Source organism: Nuphar pumila, unplaced genomic scaffold (genome assembly GCF_984573655.1).
Source record: "Nuphar pumila unplaced genomic scaffold, dmNupPumi1.hap1.1 HAP1_SCAFFOLD_287, whole genome shotgun sequence".
NCBI lineage: Eukaryota > Viridiplantae > Streptophyta > Magnoliopsida > Nymphaeales > Nymphaeaceae > Nuphar > Nuphar pumila.
Window position 1 is genome coordinate 1 of NW_028323261.1, and position 20,408 is coordinate 20,408.

The 20,408-nt window shown below is 37.7% G+C and overlaps 3 protein-coding genes across 4 annotated transcripts; 1 reads left to right on the top strand and 2 right to left on the bottom strand.

The window, feature by feature from the left end:
- Positions 1 to 689: 689 nt before the first annotated feature.
- On the top strand, positions 690 to 4,292 carry LOC149810569 (disease resistance protein RGA2-like). The gene has a single exon (XM_089994199.1). It carries the CDS (start codon positions 846 to 848, stop codon positions 3,942 to 3,944), a length of 3,099 nt encoding a protein of 1,032 aa, XP_089850325.1. The 5' UTR covers positions 690 to 845; the 3' UTR covers positions 3,945 to 4,292.
- Positions 4,293 to 4,983: 691 nt separating this feature from the next.
- LOC149810570 (large ribosomal subunit protein eL30-like) lies at positions 4,984 to 8,326 on the bottom strand. Its single transcript, XM_089994200.1, has 5 exons — positions 8,191 to 8,326; positions 8,002 to 8,107; positions 7,322 to 7,423; positions 5,289 to 5,357; positions 4,984 to 5,205 (listed from the first exon to the last, which is right to left on the bottom strand). The coding sequence occupies exons 1-5, from the start codon at positions 8,209 to 8,211 to the stop codon at positions 5,165 to 5,167; spliced, it is 339 nt and encodes a 112-aa protein (XP_089850326.1). The 5' UTR covers positions 8,212 to 8,326; the 3' UTR covers positions 4,984 to 5,164.
- Positions 8,327 to 11,971: 3,645 nt separating this feature from the next.
- LOC149810571 (uncharacterized) lies at positions 11,972 to 16,771 on the bottom strand. Of its 2 annotated transcripts, XM_089994196.1 has the most exons (9): positions 16,501 to 16,771; positions 15,150 to 15,316; positions 14,762 to 14,866; positions 14,262 to 14,318; positions 13,917 to 13,997; positions 13,702 to 13,736; positions 13,099 to 13,188; positions 12,781 to 12,937; positions 11,972 to 12,199 (listed from the first exon to the last, which is right to left on the bottom strand). In XM_089994196.1, the coding sequence occupies exons 1-9, from the start codon at positions 16,646 to 16,648 to the stop codon at positions 12,080 to 12,082; spliced, it is 960 nt and encodes a 319-aa protein (XP_089850322.1). In that variant the 5' UTR covers positions 16,649 to 16,771; the 3' UTR covers positions 11,972 to 12,079. The 2 variants fall into 2 exon arrangements, with proteins under 2 accessions (XP_089850322.1, XP_089850323.1); XM_089994197.1 differs by lacking the exon at positions 13,917 to 13,997.
- Positions 16,772 to 20,408: the final 3,637 nt, after the last annotated feature.

Genomic DNA, 20,408 nt, shown 5'->3' on the forward strand with positions numbered 1-20,408 from the left:
ATTGTAAAAAAATATCAAAAAAATTTTAATATTATTTTAAATGTATTTTAATGGTTTTAACACGTGTCACGTTATGATTGACAAGTTATACATTTTTTATTATTTTGGGGCTGATACAGAACGATTCGGTTGAGTATTGGTATCGGCCGATACCGATACTGTTAACATTGGTTTGTGGGGTAGGTACATTGGCCATCAGAAGTTGAAAATTGGGGCATCTGCCGTCGGCAATCATGTTGGGCAAGCTGGTCCATATTGTCCATTGAATTTAGTCTTAAGGGTAACTTTGTCCCTTTCATTTGTATATGAAGCAGATATGATTACTAAATTATTTGTGGTGAACTGCAGACAATAGCATGTGCTTTCTTTCTAGTCACAGATCTCGTTATCAAAGAAAATTCTTTCAGTAACTTAACAATTTTTGTTTTTTGGGAAAAATCTTGAAAAATATTAATATATTTAAATTTTAAGATTATATAAAAACGTAAGAAAACACTGATGATATAACAATATAAATATCACCTTAATAATGCGATAATATCATATTAAAAATGCAATATTTTCAAAATAGTCAATTTTTTGAAAATATCAAGTTTTGGGGGGGAGTATATCGGGTTTTTAGAATCTCACAATGAAATTTGTGAGATTTTCAAAAAATGACGGATATTTGTAACTATGGTCCCCATATATATTTTTTTCTTTTTCTAATTCAACCATTGAACCAGTCCATGGTCTTCTTCCCTATAACTGCCAGAAGCTCAGATGATCAAAATGAATCCTGGCCCAATAACTCATTAGCTCTTTAGAGGTAGAGGTGGTACTCCAATTCTGATTCCCTGTTAACAATGACAGAGTACGTTGTGTCATTAGTGTCTGAAAACCTGAGGCAGTTCATCAAAGATCAAAGCGGATCTGCTTTAGGACAGTTCATCAAAGATAAAGTTGGATCTGCTTTTGGAGTTGAGAAAGAGCTAAGAAAGTTGGCCAGCACCTTCTCAGCAATTCAAGCGGTCATTGAAGATGCAGAGAGGAAGCAGATAAGGAACAAGTCGGTGAAAGACTGGCTCAGAAAATTGAAGGATGTGGCCTTTGATGTTGAGGATACACTGGATGATTGCAGGACCCAATTTTTCCTTTCAAGAGAGCAGGATTGTGGCACTTCAAGCGGATCAAAACGGGTACGCGATATCGTCCAACCCCTTTCTAAATTTCCTAGTAATTGTTTGGATCAGTACATGTTAGGGAATAGGATCAAGGAAATCATGGAAAGATTAGATGATATTGCTGAGGAGAAGGCCAGGTACCAACTAACAGATGTTAGTGAAAAGAATTTTGATAGGGAAGTTCGAGAGACTAGTTCTTTCGTCGACGAGAAGGAAGTTTTTGGTAGGGATGCCGAGAAGGAAGAAATCGTAGGGCGGTTGTTGGCAGATGGTGATGAAAATCTCTCTGCAGCTTCCATTGTAGCCATGGGAGGTCTGGGAAAGACAACTCTTGCTCAACTTGTCTACAATGATGACAGAGTGATTCACTATTTTGACAAGATGCTGTGGGTGTGTGTCTCTGAGGATTTTAATGTTGTAAGCCTCACAAGGGCCATGATTGAATCTGCATCGGGGAGATCTTGTGACTTGTCCAAGCTTGATCCCTTGCAGCAACATCTGAGACAGATCTTGAAGGACAAGAGATTTCTACTCGTACTGGATGATGTGTGGAATGAAGACAGTGAAAAATGGGATAAGCTAAAACATCCCCTTAGAAGTGGATCCAGTGGAAGTAGGATTCTGGTTACTACTCGCAGCGAGAGAGTCTCAATGGCAATGGGCATAACTCACATGCGACGGCTGGAGGGCTTAACAGATGAGAGCTGCTGGGAATTGTTCAGTAGAAGAGCATTCATGGGGAGAAGGGAGGAAGATTGTTGGAAGTTGGAAGAGATTGGAAAGGAGATTGCAAAGAAGTGCAAAGGCGTGCCGCTTGCAGCCAAGACTATAGGCGGCATGATGCGCACCAAGAGGACAAAAGAGCAGTGGGAGCTTGTGCTGAGAGATCAGACATGGGATTTGCTGAACATGGAGAAGGATATCCTGCCAGCTCTTTTGCTGAGTTACTATGACCTACCACCACCACTGAAAAAATGTTTTGCATACTGTTCCATGTTTCCCAAGGACTACCACATCTCTAAGCTTGAGTTGAAAAACTTATGGGCGTCCGAAGGGTTCATTCAAGCCAAGGAAATGAATGAGGTCTTGGCAATAGCTACTGACTACTTAGATGACTTAGTGCTCAGATCGTTGTTTCAAAATTCAGATAGAGGCACATACAAAGAGCAAACACACATCATGATGCATGACCTTGTGCACGATCTCGCAAGGTTCGTTGCAGGAGGGGAGGGCACTGGATTAACAGCAGAAACAGAGGACCTGAATGAGATCCTTACCAAGTCCCGCCATGCATTCATAGCTTACTGGAACTCCACAACTGAATCCGAAGCATCATTCCCATGCTCGCCACCCTCTGAAGCCAATACTCTACGAACACTCAAATTCCTTGCACTGAAAAATTTGGAAGATGGTGGCTTAACATGGTTGAAAGCTTTATTCTGCTACTCAAAAAGCTTGAGAGTGCTAGACCTGAGCAGATGCAGAATTCTTTGTTTGCCTGACTCAGTTGGAGAACTGAAGCATCTAAGACATCTCATCCTTGCTGATACTTGTGTCAAAAGTTTACCAAACTCTATTGGTTCTCTCTGTAATTTGCAGACCCTAAATCTTACAAAGTGCACTCAACTTGAGCAGCTACCTCAGGGAGTGACCAAACTGACTTGCCTAAAGCATCTCCAAATCAAGGGTACAATCTCATTGAAATCCTTGCCTACGGGTATTGGAAGACTAAGATGCCTTCAAACTTTAAGCAGGTTCACAGTGGGCAATAAGCCTGGTGAATGTGGAATTGGAGAGCTGAAGGACCTTAACCACCTCTTGGAGCTAAGCATAGAAAACCTGGAGATGGTGAACTCTGAGAATGATGTAACCAGGGCTCAACTTCAAAACAAGGAGCAACTTCACTCACTGAAATTGGCATGTTTAGGCCCTCAAGTCACAGATGCAGTGAAGATGAACAAAGTGTTCGAAGGCCTCCGGCCTCACAGAAATATTGAAAAGCTGCAGATTGAGATGTACATGGGCATTGAATTTCCAAGATGGATGCTTGATTTGACGCTCTCCCGTCTTGTGTCTGTGACTCTTTCACTGTGTCACAATTGTAGTCACTTGCCTACATTTGGACAGCTGCCCTCTCTCAAGTATCTGAGAGTGAGCAGCATGCACGCAGTGAGATACATAGGCCAAGAGTTCTATGGGGGAAATATGTCCAACAGTGCTTTCCCAAAGTTGCAGAAATTCATCATTGAAGATTTTCCTGTCTTGGAGAAGTGGTTAGAAGCTGAGAAAGCAATGCCACTGCTGCTCAAATTGAAGATTGCATCTGTCCCAAACTTGAAGTTTTTCCCGTTCTCATGCCTACCATCATTGAGGAAATTGAGTTTGGAAGCTTCATGCTTGGGGATGTTGGAGTCCTTACCTGACCTCCCCAACTTAGTTCACTTAAGTATAGGTGGCATTGAAGACCTGATATCACTCCCAAGTGGGCTTGCAAGATTTGAAACTATCAAAGAATTGGTGGTGGAACGGTGTTATATGTTGAGGTCCTTAAATGAAGACATGTTGATAAACCTCACACGATTGGTTGATCTGTCGATTATGGATTGCCCAGACTTGGCATCCCTTCCAAACTGCGTAGGAAGCCTGAGAATGCTTCAGTCATTACAGATAACAAGTTGCCCTGGGTTGAAAGAGAGGTGCTTTAAGGTGGCCGGGAAGGATTGGCACAAGATTGCCCACATACCAAGAATTGTCATCAACGGGCAAGTAATTCAAGGATAGCTTGCAAATTTCTACAATTCGCGTGTAAATACGCATATGTGGAGAAAGGATTGATGATAACAACCATCCTTTTCGTGAAAAGATCAGGTGCAATATGATTGCACAAATATTTGTGCATTAAGCACCTGATCAGCCTTCATCTTGGGGAAAGGCCTGATGGAGGGCGATCGGGTGCTTAATGCACAAAATTTGTGCAATCATATTGCACCCGATCCGGACTCATCCTTTTCTATGTTCTGATCTTGCTATCGTACAAATTATCAGACCATTTACATCCGATTCCCTGTAATGAGCTACCTAATGTTTTGCATTGAATTTCTACTGGATGATTAATAGATATTCTTCTTGACCGTCGCTTGTTTGATGTTCTGCGGCTGCGCGCATTAACATGTCAAATAATAGCATTACCAGAAACCTGGTTATACACCATCCGATCTCGTAGGACCCTCTGTATGGAGAGAGTAACGTTTTAAAGAGTAACTTTGCTTAATTCTACTCGCTTCTTGCTTGAAGAATCAACGTCGTGATCCATAAGGACCGAGGATATCAATGGGGATTTGATGATATGATCCAGGAGTTTACGTTTAATCTCACTGAACTTTCAGAAGGGATCCCCAAGCAGACCCTGGAAATGAACAAGACGAGTCAATCAACAAGACATGATTTCAATCGGTTTTTGGGAACAACTTAATAAGCATAGCAATCTTTTGCCCTGCAATTCAATCGGTTTAAGTTCATCAGATATGCACCATTCTTTCAGAAACATGATCCCCAGATCTCGGACGAAAGCTATTAAGGGAGAGGTCTTGCCGTCTTTTTATTGAACAGCTGCCACCGTATTGCCAATAGTTGTTTGGCAAACGCTCATCTGAGTCAACTCCAGAGCCTAGCAGGCATACGGCCAGTCAGTTGCAAATTCACCAGCACCAAACTAACACAGCTCTGAATTACACAAGCATCGACAATCTGAACCTAAAGGATAGAAACAGATCATTTTTCCCAAATGTGGTATGATACCAAAATGCATAAGCTGGCGGAGTGAAAACAAGATAAAAGAATCTAATACATATAGAGGAGAAACAAATGGTTCTTGTTACAACGTTTTCATTCCCTTCCATAAACCACTCGTATGTCCAATCTCAACACAACAAAATCTAATTGCTTAAAACAAGCTACAGAACTACCAAACAAAAATATCAGTCACTTTGCTGTTTGCTCACTCATTGCTCACTAGGAATGCTTTTGATGATATCAGAGTCACCTGAAACAGAGATGGCACAGAAGTGAGGACCACTACCTTACACCTACAGCAGAATGGGAAAAACATTATGAAACGGTATCCACCTGGATCTGTGATGCTGAGACAGCACACTCGGTAGTATTTACCACATGCTGTACCCAAATCCACATTATCTGAAAAGATTTAAAAAAAGAGTCAAACATGGGATTTTCATCGTCTACAGAGATCAAAGGAAACAATTGGGGCACTAGAGTGACGGTTAATGACATAAATTAGCAACTAGTTGTGAATGCACGTGCATGCACAAGTTCACACACAGGTTATTTAAACAATGTTTCAAAAAGAATACTACGAACAGGAGAGTCAATTCTTTAATGAAGGAAACTAAATAGAACATATGCATTTGATGCAGTCAATACAATGTTAAGAGTTTCCTATGGATAAAATCATGTTCTAAAGTTCATATTTGGTAAGTTGTGGGGCATGTGACACTCATATGTACATGAAAGAGTTCTTAGAGTGACACGGAAAGAGGATTTCCACATTTTATGATCCATAAACATTCTGTTTTCTTTTGTGGTAAAACTTGACGAAAGCAGTATGAGGTGTGCTTCACTGGAAAGAACTTACCATTGGCCATCACATCTAAGACATCTCATACCCTTTCCAATTTCACATTCTATGCAATCTCATTCTGACAGTGTGATAACCAGTACTACTATTTGATGTTACAACATGATCCATGGATCAATGATAACACACTTGCTACTTGCATTTCATTTACTTCTTTTCTTACAAAATGAAGTAAGCCTCTTTCTCATTCACAGCCAAATAACAGATTCAAATACACTATGATACCATAGCTGAGAATGTATGGTTTATCTTTCTCTTAATAAACAGGAGTTCTAGATCAACCATCAGTCATTACACATTAATCATAAAGGAATGAGATCACGAAGCATGAATAACAAACACCATCAAAAGCAACAGTAAGCCATTAAATTGTGGGAGTCCATGAATGCTAATAAGGCATCCTCCCCCTCGCCCACTCCCATCTTTCTATTTAATTATCAACACAAGAAGGATATGCTCTCTGACTATGTTTACAATATCTTACATGTTCATACACAGGGGGAACCATGAGGTCCCTAAGCTTTTCAGAGGCGGTCTTCTTGAACAAAGCTCTATAATAGGAAAACAATATTCTTATTCAGCATGCTTCCTTCACCAGCTTCCTCCACTATCTTGGAAACCATCAATTTTTCAATAGCATCCAAAGATTAAACCAAGCTATACTGCCTGATAATATACCAGTTAAGTCTGGTCAACTTTAAAATTATGTAATCCTAAACCAAACTTACATGGACAGATCTGAACCAAGCTAAACATGTAAAGAACTAAAAATACCACAACCTGTATTCTCGTAAAATCATCTGTTCTACAGAAGCATCAGGGCCTAATACAATAAAATTAATCTCTCTAACAACTTTGGAAGCATTCAGGATTCTGAAAAGGGTCCACAAACACAAAAGAATCAACAAAGTCTTGTTTTGACCACAAGGGAGACCATCTGTTATCAACTTCTTATTCATGCCCAACATTAAGAAGCACAGGACCATACACATAAAGATAAAACCACCAGGTCTACAGATTGACTCTAAGACAGAACTTTTCAGAACATAACAAATAGTCAGTGCAGTAAAAACAGATGTTAGCTTAACCATGACGATCCAATATTAACAAGTCAAAACTACCTAACAGCAACAATGCCAGATTATAGAGGTTCCATTCCACATTACAAATCAAACAATCCCTTCCAGTTTACCACTTTCAGGAACTAAGAGCTACTTACGTGGGAGACATGCAAGATCACTCATATGTGCAAATGCAACTTCAAAGCACAAGATTGCAAAATAACTACAAATTGAACAGAACCCGACAAAATCAGGCACCTTACAGACTCGAAAACAAGACGCAAAAAGCAAAGAAAAATAGATAGTAGAAGCACCAGTGAAAGAATCCTTTTCGTAATAGAGAACACATTGAGCAACAATTAAAACCAAATATCTAGTAAACAGCGATAAACAACTCCATAAAAAAATAACCAACGTAAATTGGGACATGTTGATAAACTTACTCCCATTGAAATGGTGAACCCCAACTTTCGAAAGCATGGCATAGTACTCGATTTCAGACTTCCTGAGAGGCGGGCAGTTGTTCGAAATGATGATCAACTTTGCTGCCATCAACAACACAAAATCATCCTATAAGTTTGGTCCAAGGCAACATAATACTTCTTTTTTTGGATAAACCATCTAGGGTTAGACTAGACAGACTCCTTATCTGAACAAGAACACAAACATAATTTACATGCTAATTATGTCAACATCAGATACACACTGAAAATATATAAACAGCTATGGACTGACTGGATATGTCCACCTATCCAAACCAAATGGTATAACTACGGATATCGCATCCCGTCACAACACAATATCGAACCTCATCCTACTTCTCCGGAAAATAGTTTCTAAAGCCATCGTATTTGCACATTCAAACACGATAATGATAAAACACAAGGGATAATTGGAAACCAAATCAGGACCCAAAAAGACGTAACGAACATAGAGCTTCATCCTCACATAAACCAGATCTGATCAAACTATTCTACGACAGAGATTGAGATTTTTATCAGTCCAGGCCAATTCATTGTTCGCCAAAAAAGAAATAATGAAAACGAGATAATCGCGGAGACTTCGCCCCAGAAACACGAAATAAATCACGATTCTCAGCAGAACAGACACGATCGACGGGTACCTTTAGATCCCCTGAGGGATCTGAGGACGGTCTTGTAGCCGAGGGTGTACTTCCCGCTCTTCATCACGAGAGCGAGACGATTGTTGATGCTCTCGTGGGTCTTCTTCTGAAGAAGAGGAATCGGAAACGCTCGGAATTAGATCGGAAAGAAGGGGAAGGAGAAGGCGAGAGGGAGGGAGAGAGACTCACCGTCTTCTTGGTGGACGCCATCGCTGCCGCTCCTCCGGAACAAACGCTCGAAAACGAAACCCTAGCGAAGGATATCCGACTGGCGCCAAGAAAACCCTAACCCACACGTAATTTAGCTTCATATAAGGAGCCCTGGGGTTTAGCAAACGAAGGGAAATATCAAATATCCCAAAAAAAAACCTGGCTCTTTCCCTTTTAGTACTATACGGTGGTCAGAATTTATTCGAAATTACTGAAGGGTCCCTTGATCGTGTATGGGTCGGATCTTGCTCGACCCGATGTTACATCCGAAAAATACCGGTTACGGGTTCCATTCCGTTCTCAAAATGGAAACAGCGATTCGGATACGATCTGGAAATCTGCCGTGGTCCATTCTGCGAGAACGGATCAACTCCGTTGGCTTCTATGTGAAATGGGTTGAGATAATATATGTTTTGTTGTTTCTATAGATGGATCCAGAAGAGAACCAAATGCTCTTGGATATCTACGATCTGTATCCAACAATGTGTGTGCCGGGCCCAAACTCCAACCGATTTGCATCACTACTATTAGGTCTGTCAACAGGTCGGGTACCGAACCCCCTCAAATAACAAAGCGTCAGGTTCGGGTTCGAATTTTATTGGGGTCACAAAAATGAAATCCCAAACCTGGATTCTTTAATTTTAGAAGTTTACTTTTTACTTAAAATACATATAAAACACTCGGGTCAGCTTGGGTACCCAGCAAAAAGAACTGACTCGGATTAAGTACTCAGAAAAAATCATGTCCCAAAACGGGCCCACATACTGGGTCAATGTTCAGGTCAACCCAAATATTATTCGGGTTAGCACTTTATAAGCCTATATCCGGGAATTCGAGGTTAGGTCGGGTTGAATACCCACTGCAAACCCGACTCATTGAGAGACCTAACCACTATTTTGTATGGTTCCCATATAAAAGTTGGATGGATCGGACTCGGAGTTTGCTTGAGTTCAGTTAAAGCACAAGAAGACACAAGGCTTCTTGATGTGCAGAAATAAGTGAACTTTAAGTATAGGTCAAATGGGGTCCGGACCTAATTGGTCAGGTCCTAGTCTTGGCCAAGTCAGCCCTATTACTATTGTGCCATACTGATTTTGTTACCATGGTATTCCGGTCGGTCAAACTGGTCTTGGGCTCGCGGCTAAGTCCTCTGGTTAGTCTATCAGAAAGAGGGTTTCTTAAAGTTCCTTTTTTTAGCTAGTCCAAGCCAAAACCCTTTATCACGACCTCCTTGCCCACCAGGTTTCTTAAGTTCTAACAGTGAGCTGAACCAACAGAAACGATAATTTCTAAGAATATTGGATCCAGTGGAGTCTCAAATTGAGACCGGCCTGAATTCATGAAGCTCAAACTTGGTGAAGGCCCCAGGGAGGTCTTGCCAAATGTGGTCCATATACGAAGTCCAGATTCGTATAGTTGGACCTTGACCTATGAAGTTCACTAGTTCCTAGTTATCGAACCAAGGATTCTAGTTGGCCTCTACCGGGCTCGAGGCATACTGGTTTCAATGCCAGAAACACCAATATTTTAAGGGTACATGACTATTATGGAGTGTACCCTTCGAGAGGAATATTGAGTTGGGATAATGTTGCATATTTGGTATAGTCGGGTTTGATCCAGGTGGGTTCGGGTCAGGGTCCAGTTTTAAGATTATGGTTGCAATCATATTAACTTGCAATCTCTTTTTTACACCCCAAAATCACATGTAAAAGGACTGATGTGGCCATCTCGTAACTCAGAGGTCACTAAATTAAAGGGTTAATATTTTGTGCTATTGAAGGAACAAAACTATCCAGTATAAATCACCTTATTTTCATGGTTTTTTTTGTAGATTTGATTAGGGGTGGGCATTGAGCCTTGGGAAAACCCTGGCCCACGGCCCCCCCCCGTTAGCTCCATAGGCCTAATCAAGCCGGGCTGGACCAAAAGCCTGGTTAGGGCTGAGCTTGGGCTTAATTTATAGACCCAAGCCCGGCTTGTGGTGGGCTGGCCCGGCTTGTGGCGGGCTGGCCCGGCCCAATGCCCACCCATAGATTTGACCTCATGAATATGATCTACAAGGTTTATTTAGTAGAAAATGGGTTTTGAATAATCTCATCGTAGCATGAATGCAAGTTTTTGAAAGGCTTAAAAAATCAACGGCACACAATGCACTAAAATTTCACGATTGAAAAAATCACATCTTTAATTAGATTGAAATATCCCTAGCAGACAAACCATGCTGAAACACATCTATGTGGTCAGATTTAGTTGATAACACTTGAACCTATGAAGCTCAATAGTTCAGTGAATATTAACCCATGCCTTTTTTTTTTTTTGAGAAGGGAATATTAACCCATACTTAAATTAGTGTTTGCATTTGGTACTAATGAAAGCACAGCTGAAAATCATAGGTCCAAGCTGCATCAATTAAAACCAACCACATAGATGTTGAATATGGTTTTTTTGCTAATGAACAAATCTTGTATCATGTTTTTGCAATGTAAAAATATGATACTTTTAGTCATGAAATTTTGGTAAATTGTGAACCCTTGATTTTTAAAGTCATTCAAAAACTTTTTTACATGTCATAATCACACATGTTTCTAAATTCATATTTAAACAAACCTTGTAGATCGCATCAATAGGTCCAATATTAAAAAAGAAAATCCCAAAAATATGAAAAGAAGGTGATTTCTAGTCAATAGTCCTATACCTTCATTAGGACCAAATATTTGCTCATTAAATTAAACTATAAGAATAGTTCAACAATTGTAAAACCTCAATCCAAAATTCACATTTTGCCATTTATTTATGATAGGGTGAACAAATCCGCCAACAGCATGGAGAACATATTCCCTGACCCAATTAATGCATATATCCACAGTCTGTTTGGCAGTGATGTGAACATTTTCGAACATCATTTGATTTCTTATTTGCCACATTCTCCATGAGACAACCTTGGAAGTCAATATCCATCACTGGCTCCATAATTCTTGTTCAACTGCTTGACACGCAACAATAAATTTTTTGCAGGGCTTAGCAAAAGTGAGTCTTAATGGATGATTTACTCGTGTGCGGGTATGTGTGTGTAAATCTAACTTTAAACCCTTTATATTAACATTAACAACATTCAATTAACTGAAATGACAAAAACACCTTCAAAAGTAGTGAAACTTTTAAAATAAGCACACACAAACAAGAGAGAGAGAGAGAGAGAGAGAGAGAGAGAGAGAGAGAGACTTTTGTGTGTATGTGCATATCATATGTTTGGTATCAATGAGTAGTCTCATTACTCATGCATTTTTTAGTAAATCTGACTGCAAATGGATTTATCATGGTTCAATTATTTTAGAATACTTGATTGAACAAATGAATTTAGATATTAAGCTATATTTTTAGGAAGAACAAAAATGAATGATTCAAATTGCACCAAAATGCAACAATTAAAAGAAACTTTTCACATCCAAATTGTTGGATGAAAAATATGACTTGTACTTAGTGAACCACCCAAACCCATCTGTATGGTCTGATCTACTTAAGAATACATAGCTGGTGAACTTCCACTCTTGGGTCTGTCTTTGACAGAACCAGCAGGGAAGGGCCATGGAGGAAAGAATTTCGGCAAATAAATCTTTTTCCTTTTTCTTGAAATGTTTATTTATATGTTAACTCTTGTTGGAAATTTGTTATTGGAAAAAAAAAGAAACTGTTGTTGGAAATTCTTGGCTTGGATACAGTAAAAAACATAATCATGTATGGGCTAAATAGTTGCATCACATTTTTGGAACGCAGTAAATATAAGATGATATGCCACAGTAAATGTTTGTATTTTGGTAAGTTGCCCAAACCACTACTCAAATTCTCAACTGAAGCAGATAGCCTTGTTTCAAGGATTTGGATCATCTTCGTTCTCCAGAAAAATGAATTTTAAGTCCTCATTGTCTCTGTAAACTTGAACCAGAGCAGCAGCTTTGTATGCAAACATTCCAACCATTGCTGGGGCCAGCTGTGAAAAAAAATGGTACCTTAATTGCGAACATAATTTTGAATAGTTAGAAAACAAAACGATATGCAGTTGATGCAGACATGATGATCAAACCCTAAACAACCCCTTGAAATTAGCATCAATAGCTTGTTTATATAAGGGGGTATAGCATATATAACTCTTACAAACATTCACAAGTACTAGTTTAAAATTATGGGAGCATAAATTTCACATCCAGGAAATATGATCAGAAAAAGTAGGATTGCTACAATCCCTCAAAAGCCCAACCACTTAGACAAGTTGCAGGATCAGCAATCACTTAACATAATAGAGGTGAAAACTCAATGATGTTGAACAAGCAGTTAACAAGTGATAACTGTAATTAAAAGTCTAAACAATCAACTGTTTCTGAGTTGTTTGGTTATATACATTAAAGAAATAAATGAGCATCCTAACAACCATTTCAGACTTTGCAGAAGAAACATAAAATGACGATGCTTCAGAAAGTGTCTGCTCACAAATTATGTTAGCTTTTTTTTCCTTTATTTTTCTTTTATTTTTTTGGCTAAAGAGGGCTAGCAAGAAATTCAGTAAATTTTTACCTGAAAATCAAAGGAATCATTGAAAAAATGGTGCAATATGCCCCAGAGTCCATAAATGGCCACAGGAATCACAAGCCTAGGAGATGACAAGGCCAAGGTGCTTCCATTCAACACTCTTTGAAAGGAATCCTTCAGATCATCACTTCGAATTCCAATCCTGGTCCACATAACCTTGTTATTAAGAAGGTTGAATTTTCAAGATTCAAAATTGTAAATTCATGGAAACGTTTTTTTTTCACCTTTTCAATAGGGAAATCATAGAAAGTTCGCTAGGAAAACAAACAAACTAGAAGTCTAGATCAATGCCACAATACTCACTTCTTGAATTTCTTTTGCATAAAAATCTGGGGCACAGTTTCCCTTGAGATGTTATCCGCATGATTATAGAGGAGCTGAAGATACAAGCAGCTGCAACCCATGGAAATTCCACATTAATAACAGGCGACGTCTAACCAAACCAAGTCTTATTAGTTGACTAAGAAATACTTGGTCATGAAAAGGATTAGATGTCTAGACTACTCATTCTTGAAGATTGACTGCAGCCATTTATTTGCACAACAGAACCAGAATAAGATTGGGGAGCTAAATCCAGCTCAAAGATCCTCAAAATAAATTAATGAAGAATTTTCCACACATACTAATAAGTATAATGTTGGTCAAAAGTCAATAAAAAAATTAGTGTGCTTTCCAAATGACAATCATAATGATACCAATATTTGTTTATTTTTCTTGGCATGCACAAAGAGACAACGATATGTTCTCTTCATCAGAACAATAGGATGCCTATTAACATTATTCATGCTGTAAGGTTTGAACTTTGAACTATTGTGACAATAAAATATCTCTGTGATTCCTTGAAAGAAGCAGAAGAATTTTCCTCTTCAAGATGTTTTAGAAGTTTCCATAAAATGATTAACCAACCTGAAGAGAATTCCTGATGCATAACTGATAGCAGCCTGTTTGCACCAATTGGAAGTTCATTAGTGCACAAGTAATTAAGACATTCATAATGTGTTATCCAAGCATATCCACTCAGCGATATAAAATATAATGATAACAATTCATGATTATATCTATCATGGTTGTGCAAAAAAAAAAGAAAGATGCTAATCCACATTCTTACAAAGGAATGATACCTGGAAAGACAAGGTTAACAAACAATATCCACTGCAAGCAGCTCCTATAACAACAGTTAAAAGCATTAATTCCCGCTTCAGCTGGTCATAAGAGTCAGCACAAGCATCAGTTCCTATTTTTTTTCCCAGTCTATCATACAGACAAGTGCTAAGCATAAGAAAATCAGCTTCTTCTCCAGCCAACACACATGCACACCCACACTTGTTACTTTAGATACAAGAGAACATGAACTCAACAGGTTAGTGAATATGTTTAGTATAAGATGCATTTTCGATTTGTGGCTAAAAAGCTTGTTGGTGCATTTGTGGCTAAGGAGCTTGCTAGTGCAAGGGCAAGTTACATACAGCATCATATTTCAGCAGGCCAAGTCTCTTTCTTCTTTCACTGTCATTCTGCCGTTCCTGTCATCATCAAAATAGGAGTTTTAGTCCACAAGTTTACTGCCATTGGTAAAACATGATTTTTCTAAATATTACAGGCAAATTAAAATATATTCCCGAAAAGGAACAAACAGAGTTGTTTCCATCTTTTTTTCATTTTTTTATTATTGTGATCATAGTTCTGCTACATGATTTTTGTCTAAGGACCAGCTATTGCCGGCTATCAGCCCATTTGTCTAAGAACAAGCTGCCTTTCACACTCTACCATATACATGTTTAATTGTATATTTCAAGAATTCCCCAAATCCAATCAAACAAAGTGAATTAACTCAATACAGAAAAAGTTTGTTCTGTGTGAAGCCATTTTGGTTGTTTGGCCAAAGTTAGTATCTTATAATGAAGAAAATATAATAATAAGAAACATATCATTTAATTAGTTGCAAACATAACAATTTAAATCAAACCTTAACAACTGCTTTCTTGTTGAAAGGTGCAATCATGTCACCTGCAACCCACTCTTGAGTTTTTGTGAGCTTGAGAAATCCACCAACATTTTCATCATTGCTGGCCTGAGAAATCACAAGTTATAACATAAACAAGCAAGCTCAAGAATATTTGCAACAAATAGGACTAAGGAATGTAAGAAAACAACCAAATCAGAGAAATTTATAATTAATACCACTAGACCTTGTCCAAGAAAATATGTAAGCCATAGTTCTATTCGCATTAAACTGACTTTTACAAAATGAAGAAAGAATAAACAAGATATTCGAAGATTGTTCTTTTGAATAGAAAACAGTTCCACTACTTGCAGATATCAACTATTGAACTTCTTATACTAACTCTGCTAACCTCTTGAAATTGTTGACTGTTCTCAGCTGTTACGCTAGCTTCTGATTCATCTGGTCTCAGCACATCCCTGCCCCAGAGTATATCAGAAACTTTTGATATGAAGTCTCCATTCAATTTTCTCTCCCTTAAAAACAATTCCAAAATTTCTTCTGACACAAGGTCACCGCCTGGCAGTGTAAATCGCTTAATCATTTAGACCAAAATCAGAAGATGAATATGCAAAGCCGAACTTACATTTCAAACAGAATACTAGTAGACACAGGATTCTACATTCAAAACACAAAATGCTTTCGGAAATGTGTACATTTAGCTGCTTAATCTTTGTATTTTTTCAGATGGGATCTACTGTTGGTTAAAAATCAATTCTATAACCTAACTGGTTAGGTACCGATGCGACTAGTAAAATTGATGGTTACAAAGTTTTTTTTATAGAAGTTTGCAAAAATATAGTTGGAAATATACAACTGAATCATGTAAATGCATGAAAAAGGCATCCGGCATCTAGAAAATGCAACTGTCAAATACACCAAAAAATTAGTGGAACATTTTTGTTACTTATTTGGCATTTGTGCTTAACTGAGAGATGGTCAAGCACATGACAGAGGAATGTGAAACAACCTTGCCCATTCTAACTAAGTACATTTCGTTTTGACTACATTGTCTTGATTAAAAGATGATGGTATCTGCAAACAGAGCTATCTTTACAATGAGAATTTCATATATACTCTCCGGGCCTGTTTTCAGCATGAAATTTATCATTTCCTTGTGAAGGCCAATCCTCCGCCACCTCGGACTAACATCAGCAAAAAAGGCTAGTGTATAAGTAGCAATTCCCAAATATATTTAGAGGCAAACCCGGCTAGTTCAAGAGATCGGTTCCACATTACCAGAATTATACATCAGACCTATTAACCACTCATTCATTTCCTGATTTTTCTATCAGAAATCGTCGAAGGCATTTTTCTTGTCACTTGAGCATCTTCTTTTTCTTTTTTCTTGGTTCTCATAAATCAGCAAACCGCATTATTGGTTAGTGACATTTACAGCAGCATCACTATTGAAACTTCACAAAACACATAGTGACAGATGGGTTTCATCACGCAACTCATAAAGAAAAAAAAACTAAACCCATCTAGAGAAAGCAGAAATTGTGGAAGAATTATCCATGAATTTGCACCATCTCCAGATCAAATCTATCCCCACCAAATTTTCAGCAATACCAACAAAGCTTTCGTGCCAAAAAATTGAAATAATATCAAAGACAATTGGTGGGCCTCAACCATAACATACAACGGAAATATGGGCACTCAAAAACAGGGAGAGAGAAGCGAGGAATGTAGCGAATGCATACCGGGATCGGAGTTCCTGGCATATGCAAATCTGAGCCATTTCCTCGAAGTTGGTTCGGCATGAAACGATGGGATTCTTGGATTTAGAGGCCTTCTGCTCCCTAGTTCGACAGAGCCAACGTTCAGATGGCCAAACCTGAGACTCCCCATTCACTCCCTCATATGATAATGATAAGAATCACTCTTTTGTTGGTCAGGAGAGCGGACACAGCATCATGTTTGGGATGGTTTCCTTAGCTGATGAGATATGAAGAATGTGAGTGGCAGTGCAGATGGTCCTAGAGCGTCATTCAATCCCCACAAAATATCTATGAACTCTGCCCAAACTCCAAAGTGACCAAAAGTTTAAAACGGCAAAATATCGCCAGCCAAAAACTAGCGAAAATTAGGATTTTTGTTAAAAATTCCATATTTTTTGGCAAAATATCGGCAATAATGAATAAATTAAAACAATGTTAAAACTAAATTTTTATGAAAAAATACAAAAAAGTATTTTAAAAAAATCATGATAAATAGTCGTTTAGAAACATAAATAATGTGTTTAAAATGTGATAGTTATGTTTTTACCAAATCACAAATATCAAGAGAAATTACAGTTTAAAACTTTGGGTAATTTATGGTAATATTAGTTATACTGTCTCTTAAGGAGGATCCAACATTTGGTAACGAAGGGATCCCATAGTTGTTTAGTTGCATCAGATGGTTTGTTAGAATTAATATGCATGATGTATTCATGCAAGCAAATTAAGAGATAAATATAATGTCTTATTATTTAGTTCGTGCATTAGAACAACCAATTAGTGGTAGAAGCGATCATGTAGACAACAAAAAATTAAATGATGATGATGGTGTCAAACAAAAGATGACATGAAAGTCAAACCTTGATATGTTATATAAGCTATATAAGCAATTATTGGACAATAGAATTGAATTTTTTACTAACAAGACATGATTGCATACATTCTCGTTATGTGGATTCTCATAAAAGGAAGAACAATTAAAAATCATTACAATAGACATTTAAAATGGTTGATGAACTACGTAACGAAAAACTTAATGATCGAAAATCTTTTCAGTAGCTAACAACAAAATCAAACGATGAAGACATTATTGCTGGCAAATGTTTAATGATTTAAAGCATTGTCGTGAATTTTTAAAAAATCATGTGATTAGGTATAACTATAAAACAAAATTCTTAAAGAGTTCTCATAATAAAGTGGCTTTTGTATGCAAGAGAAAAAACCTATAAACTATGATTGATTATTTTTGAAAGATCCATAAAAAAGAGAGTATATATGTAGTGGTTCATTTGACAACCTTTGAGTAAAAAAAGTCTATTTCGTGTAGATTGCAGGTGTTATTCGTAAATGCATGCATGATAACTTAAAGATAACGGTAAAAAAAATCATTAAAGACATCAATCACAAGAAAAATATAAAACATAGTTACAAACAAGCATGACGTGGACGAGAATACAAGAAGGAATTGTTATATGGTACATATGAAAAGTCTTTTAAAATGCTTTATGCTTATTTGGATCATTTGATGAAGACAACCCCAAGAATTCTATAAGCCATTGAGACAAATAAGAAAGATTGATTTAAGTGTATATTTTTATCTTTTCTTTCATGCATTAATCTTTTTAAAAGAGTGTCCTTATGGTAGATGACACATTCCTAAGAGAAAAATGCATGAATATATCGTTGTCAATGCATAATATTAATCATTCTGGTATGATGTTTCCTCTGACATTTGCAGTAGTAGATAAGGAATTTAAGAAGTTATGGTCATGATTTCTAGAGTATTTAAAATAATAACTCATAAGCTACAATGAGTTTAGATAGAAAACACAATTGACAAGTATCTCATATAAGCACTCGGGGCTATTGTATATTGTTCTCTAGACATGTTGGATATTGCATAATGCACTTATAAAAAATTTTGCTAAAAAAAATGGTGCACCACTGAGTGCACTTTGGTGGAGCGTAGCTCAAGTTGTTATGCGACAATAGTGTACATATTTTCTTAAAAAAAAAACTAAGAATAAGATCAAGCCGCATATGATTATATTGCCAAGTAATACCCTTTTCTTTGTAATATAACTCACTATTTTATTTGTCAAAAACATGCACTAACAACCATCATATAAAAGAGAGGTCCAACCTATTGCATCATTCACCATCCTTCTCAACAAACATTGAGGCCGCATTAGTTGCAATCACATTACACAAAAGAAATGTGGCGTTGCACTTGATCATTATCCATATGAGCAAAATGCAAAGATGTAAACAAAAGCATTGACAAGTCAACTACTAGATTTTTTTTTTACGGCAGATCAGGTGCAATCACATTGCACACTTTAGTGTGCCGCTTCACCTGATTCACCCTCTTTTGTTGGGCCCTGCAGCTTACATGCTGCACCCTAGAGATAGAGGGCAGTCATGTGCAACAACAAACTCAAAGTGTGCAATGTGATTGCACCTAATCCGCCCTCTTTTTGTGGCTATCCTTGGCCAGCTGGACAATTAAACTCCACTAATAATGGCAGTCGTGGTTCCGATGGACCTAGATTGCCTAGGTTTTCACCTACTTTTATGACCCAGTGAGCTCAATCCTAAGCCTACGCTTAAGCCTAATAATATAAGATAAATAGGGTGCTTTAAGCTCTAACCTAGGCATTGGGCATGTTAAAAGTTTTCTTTGTGCAAATATAAATGTGAGTGAAACACAAGGTTACTAGAACACTATAAGAAGATGAGACATGCTTATTGAGAAACTTACACTGAATTTTTTAAACATTTAGAGCTCCTTTGTTTCATTCCCCACGTAAAAGCGAGACTTTACATGGTAACAGCATCTATTTCTCAAAAAATCTTGAGTTTGATTTGATTAAAAGATTGGTTTACCCAGCAAAGTGTTGAATGGAGTTGCCTAGTTAAAACTTGAGTCTTTGGTTTGAATGAGAGGTCAGTTCACCCAGCAAAGTCTTGCTTGAATCTATTAAATCTTGAAACCAATTGAATTGGAATGCCCAACCATGTTTTCGTGGGACTTACCAATCTTGCTCTACTCGAGGAAACTGCGGTTAAAGTCTTAGTATCATAGGGACCAGCGCGAGAATTGGCTAATGAGATTAAAACCCCAATACTTGATCAGAAAGTTCAGCAGGTGAAGTTTGTGGCCCTCTTTCCAGCCAGGCTGGTCACCGCAAGTTGTCACTGGATTAGAATTAATTGGACAATTTTTCAATAAATATCTGTGAAAGATGTCAACATTTAATCCTATTATAACTACGATTACAGCAGCAGCGAATTAGAATAGCACAAACATGATGTTTGAGTGTAGACGCACTGTTCTGCCCCAAAGCAAGACACATTGATTTCTTAAACCTAAACAAAATAGTCCAGGATAGTAGGTCTCCATACAACACTAAAGCCCATCCCAGTAACAAAGCAACTTTCATGATATTTTTCAAGGTACCCAGGGCATGTTCAACTCTAAGACAAACCTACACTATTGGAAAATGTAACACGTCTTTTATCATATGATAGTAACTTTCTTAACAAAAATAAATTTCAACACCGCCTTTTCTTTTCTTTTGTTTTTTGGTAAGACCACGACTGTCTTCAGTTGCTTGACTATGCATACAACCAATGGGCATGCTATGATTTGGCACTTGCAGATTCATGCATGCGCTCTAATAAACCATGCTTAGAACCAGAAAACAAGCATATATTCTTCCAGACATTTCCTCTTTTCTGACTTTGAGCTTCCATGAACCACATTCCCATCCTACTCGTCTTTTTTTTTTTGGATCATGTTCTTACTCCTGCTTGAGTGATAATTAGAGTGAGAAAATGCATCTAGAATATATAATCTGCAAAACCCTTTTCAGACAACTTGATGATAT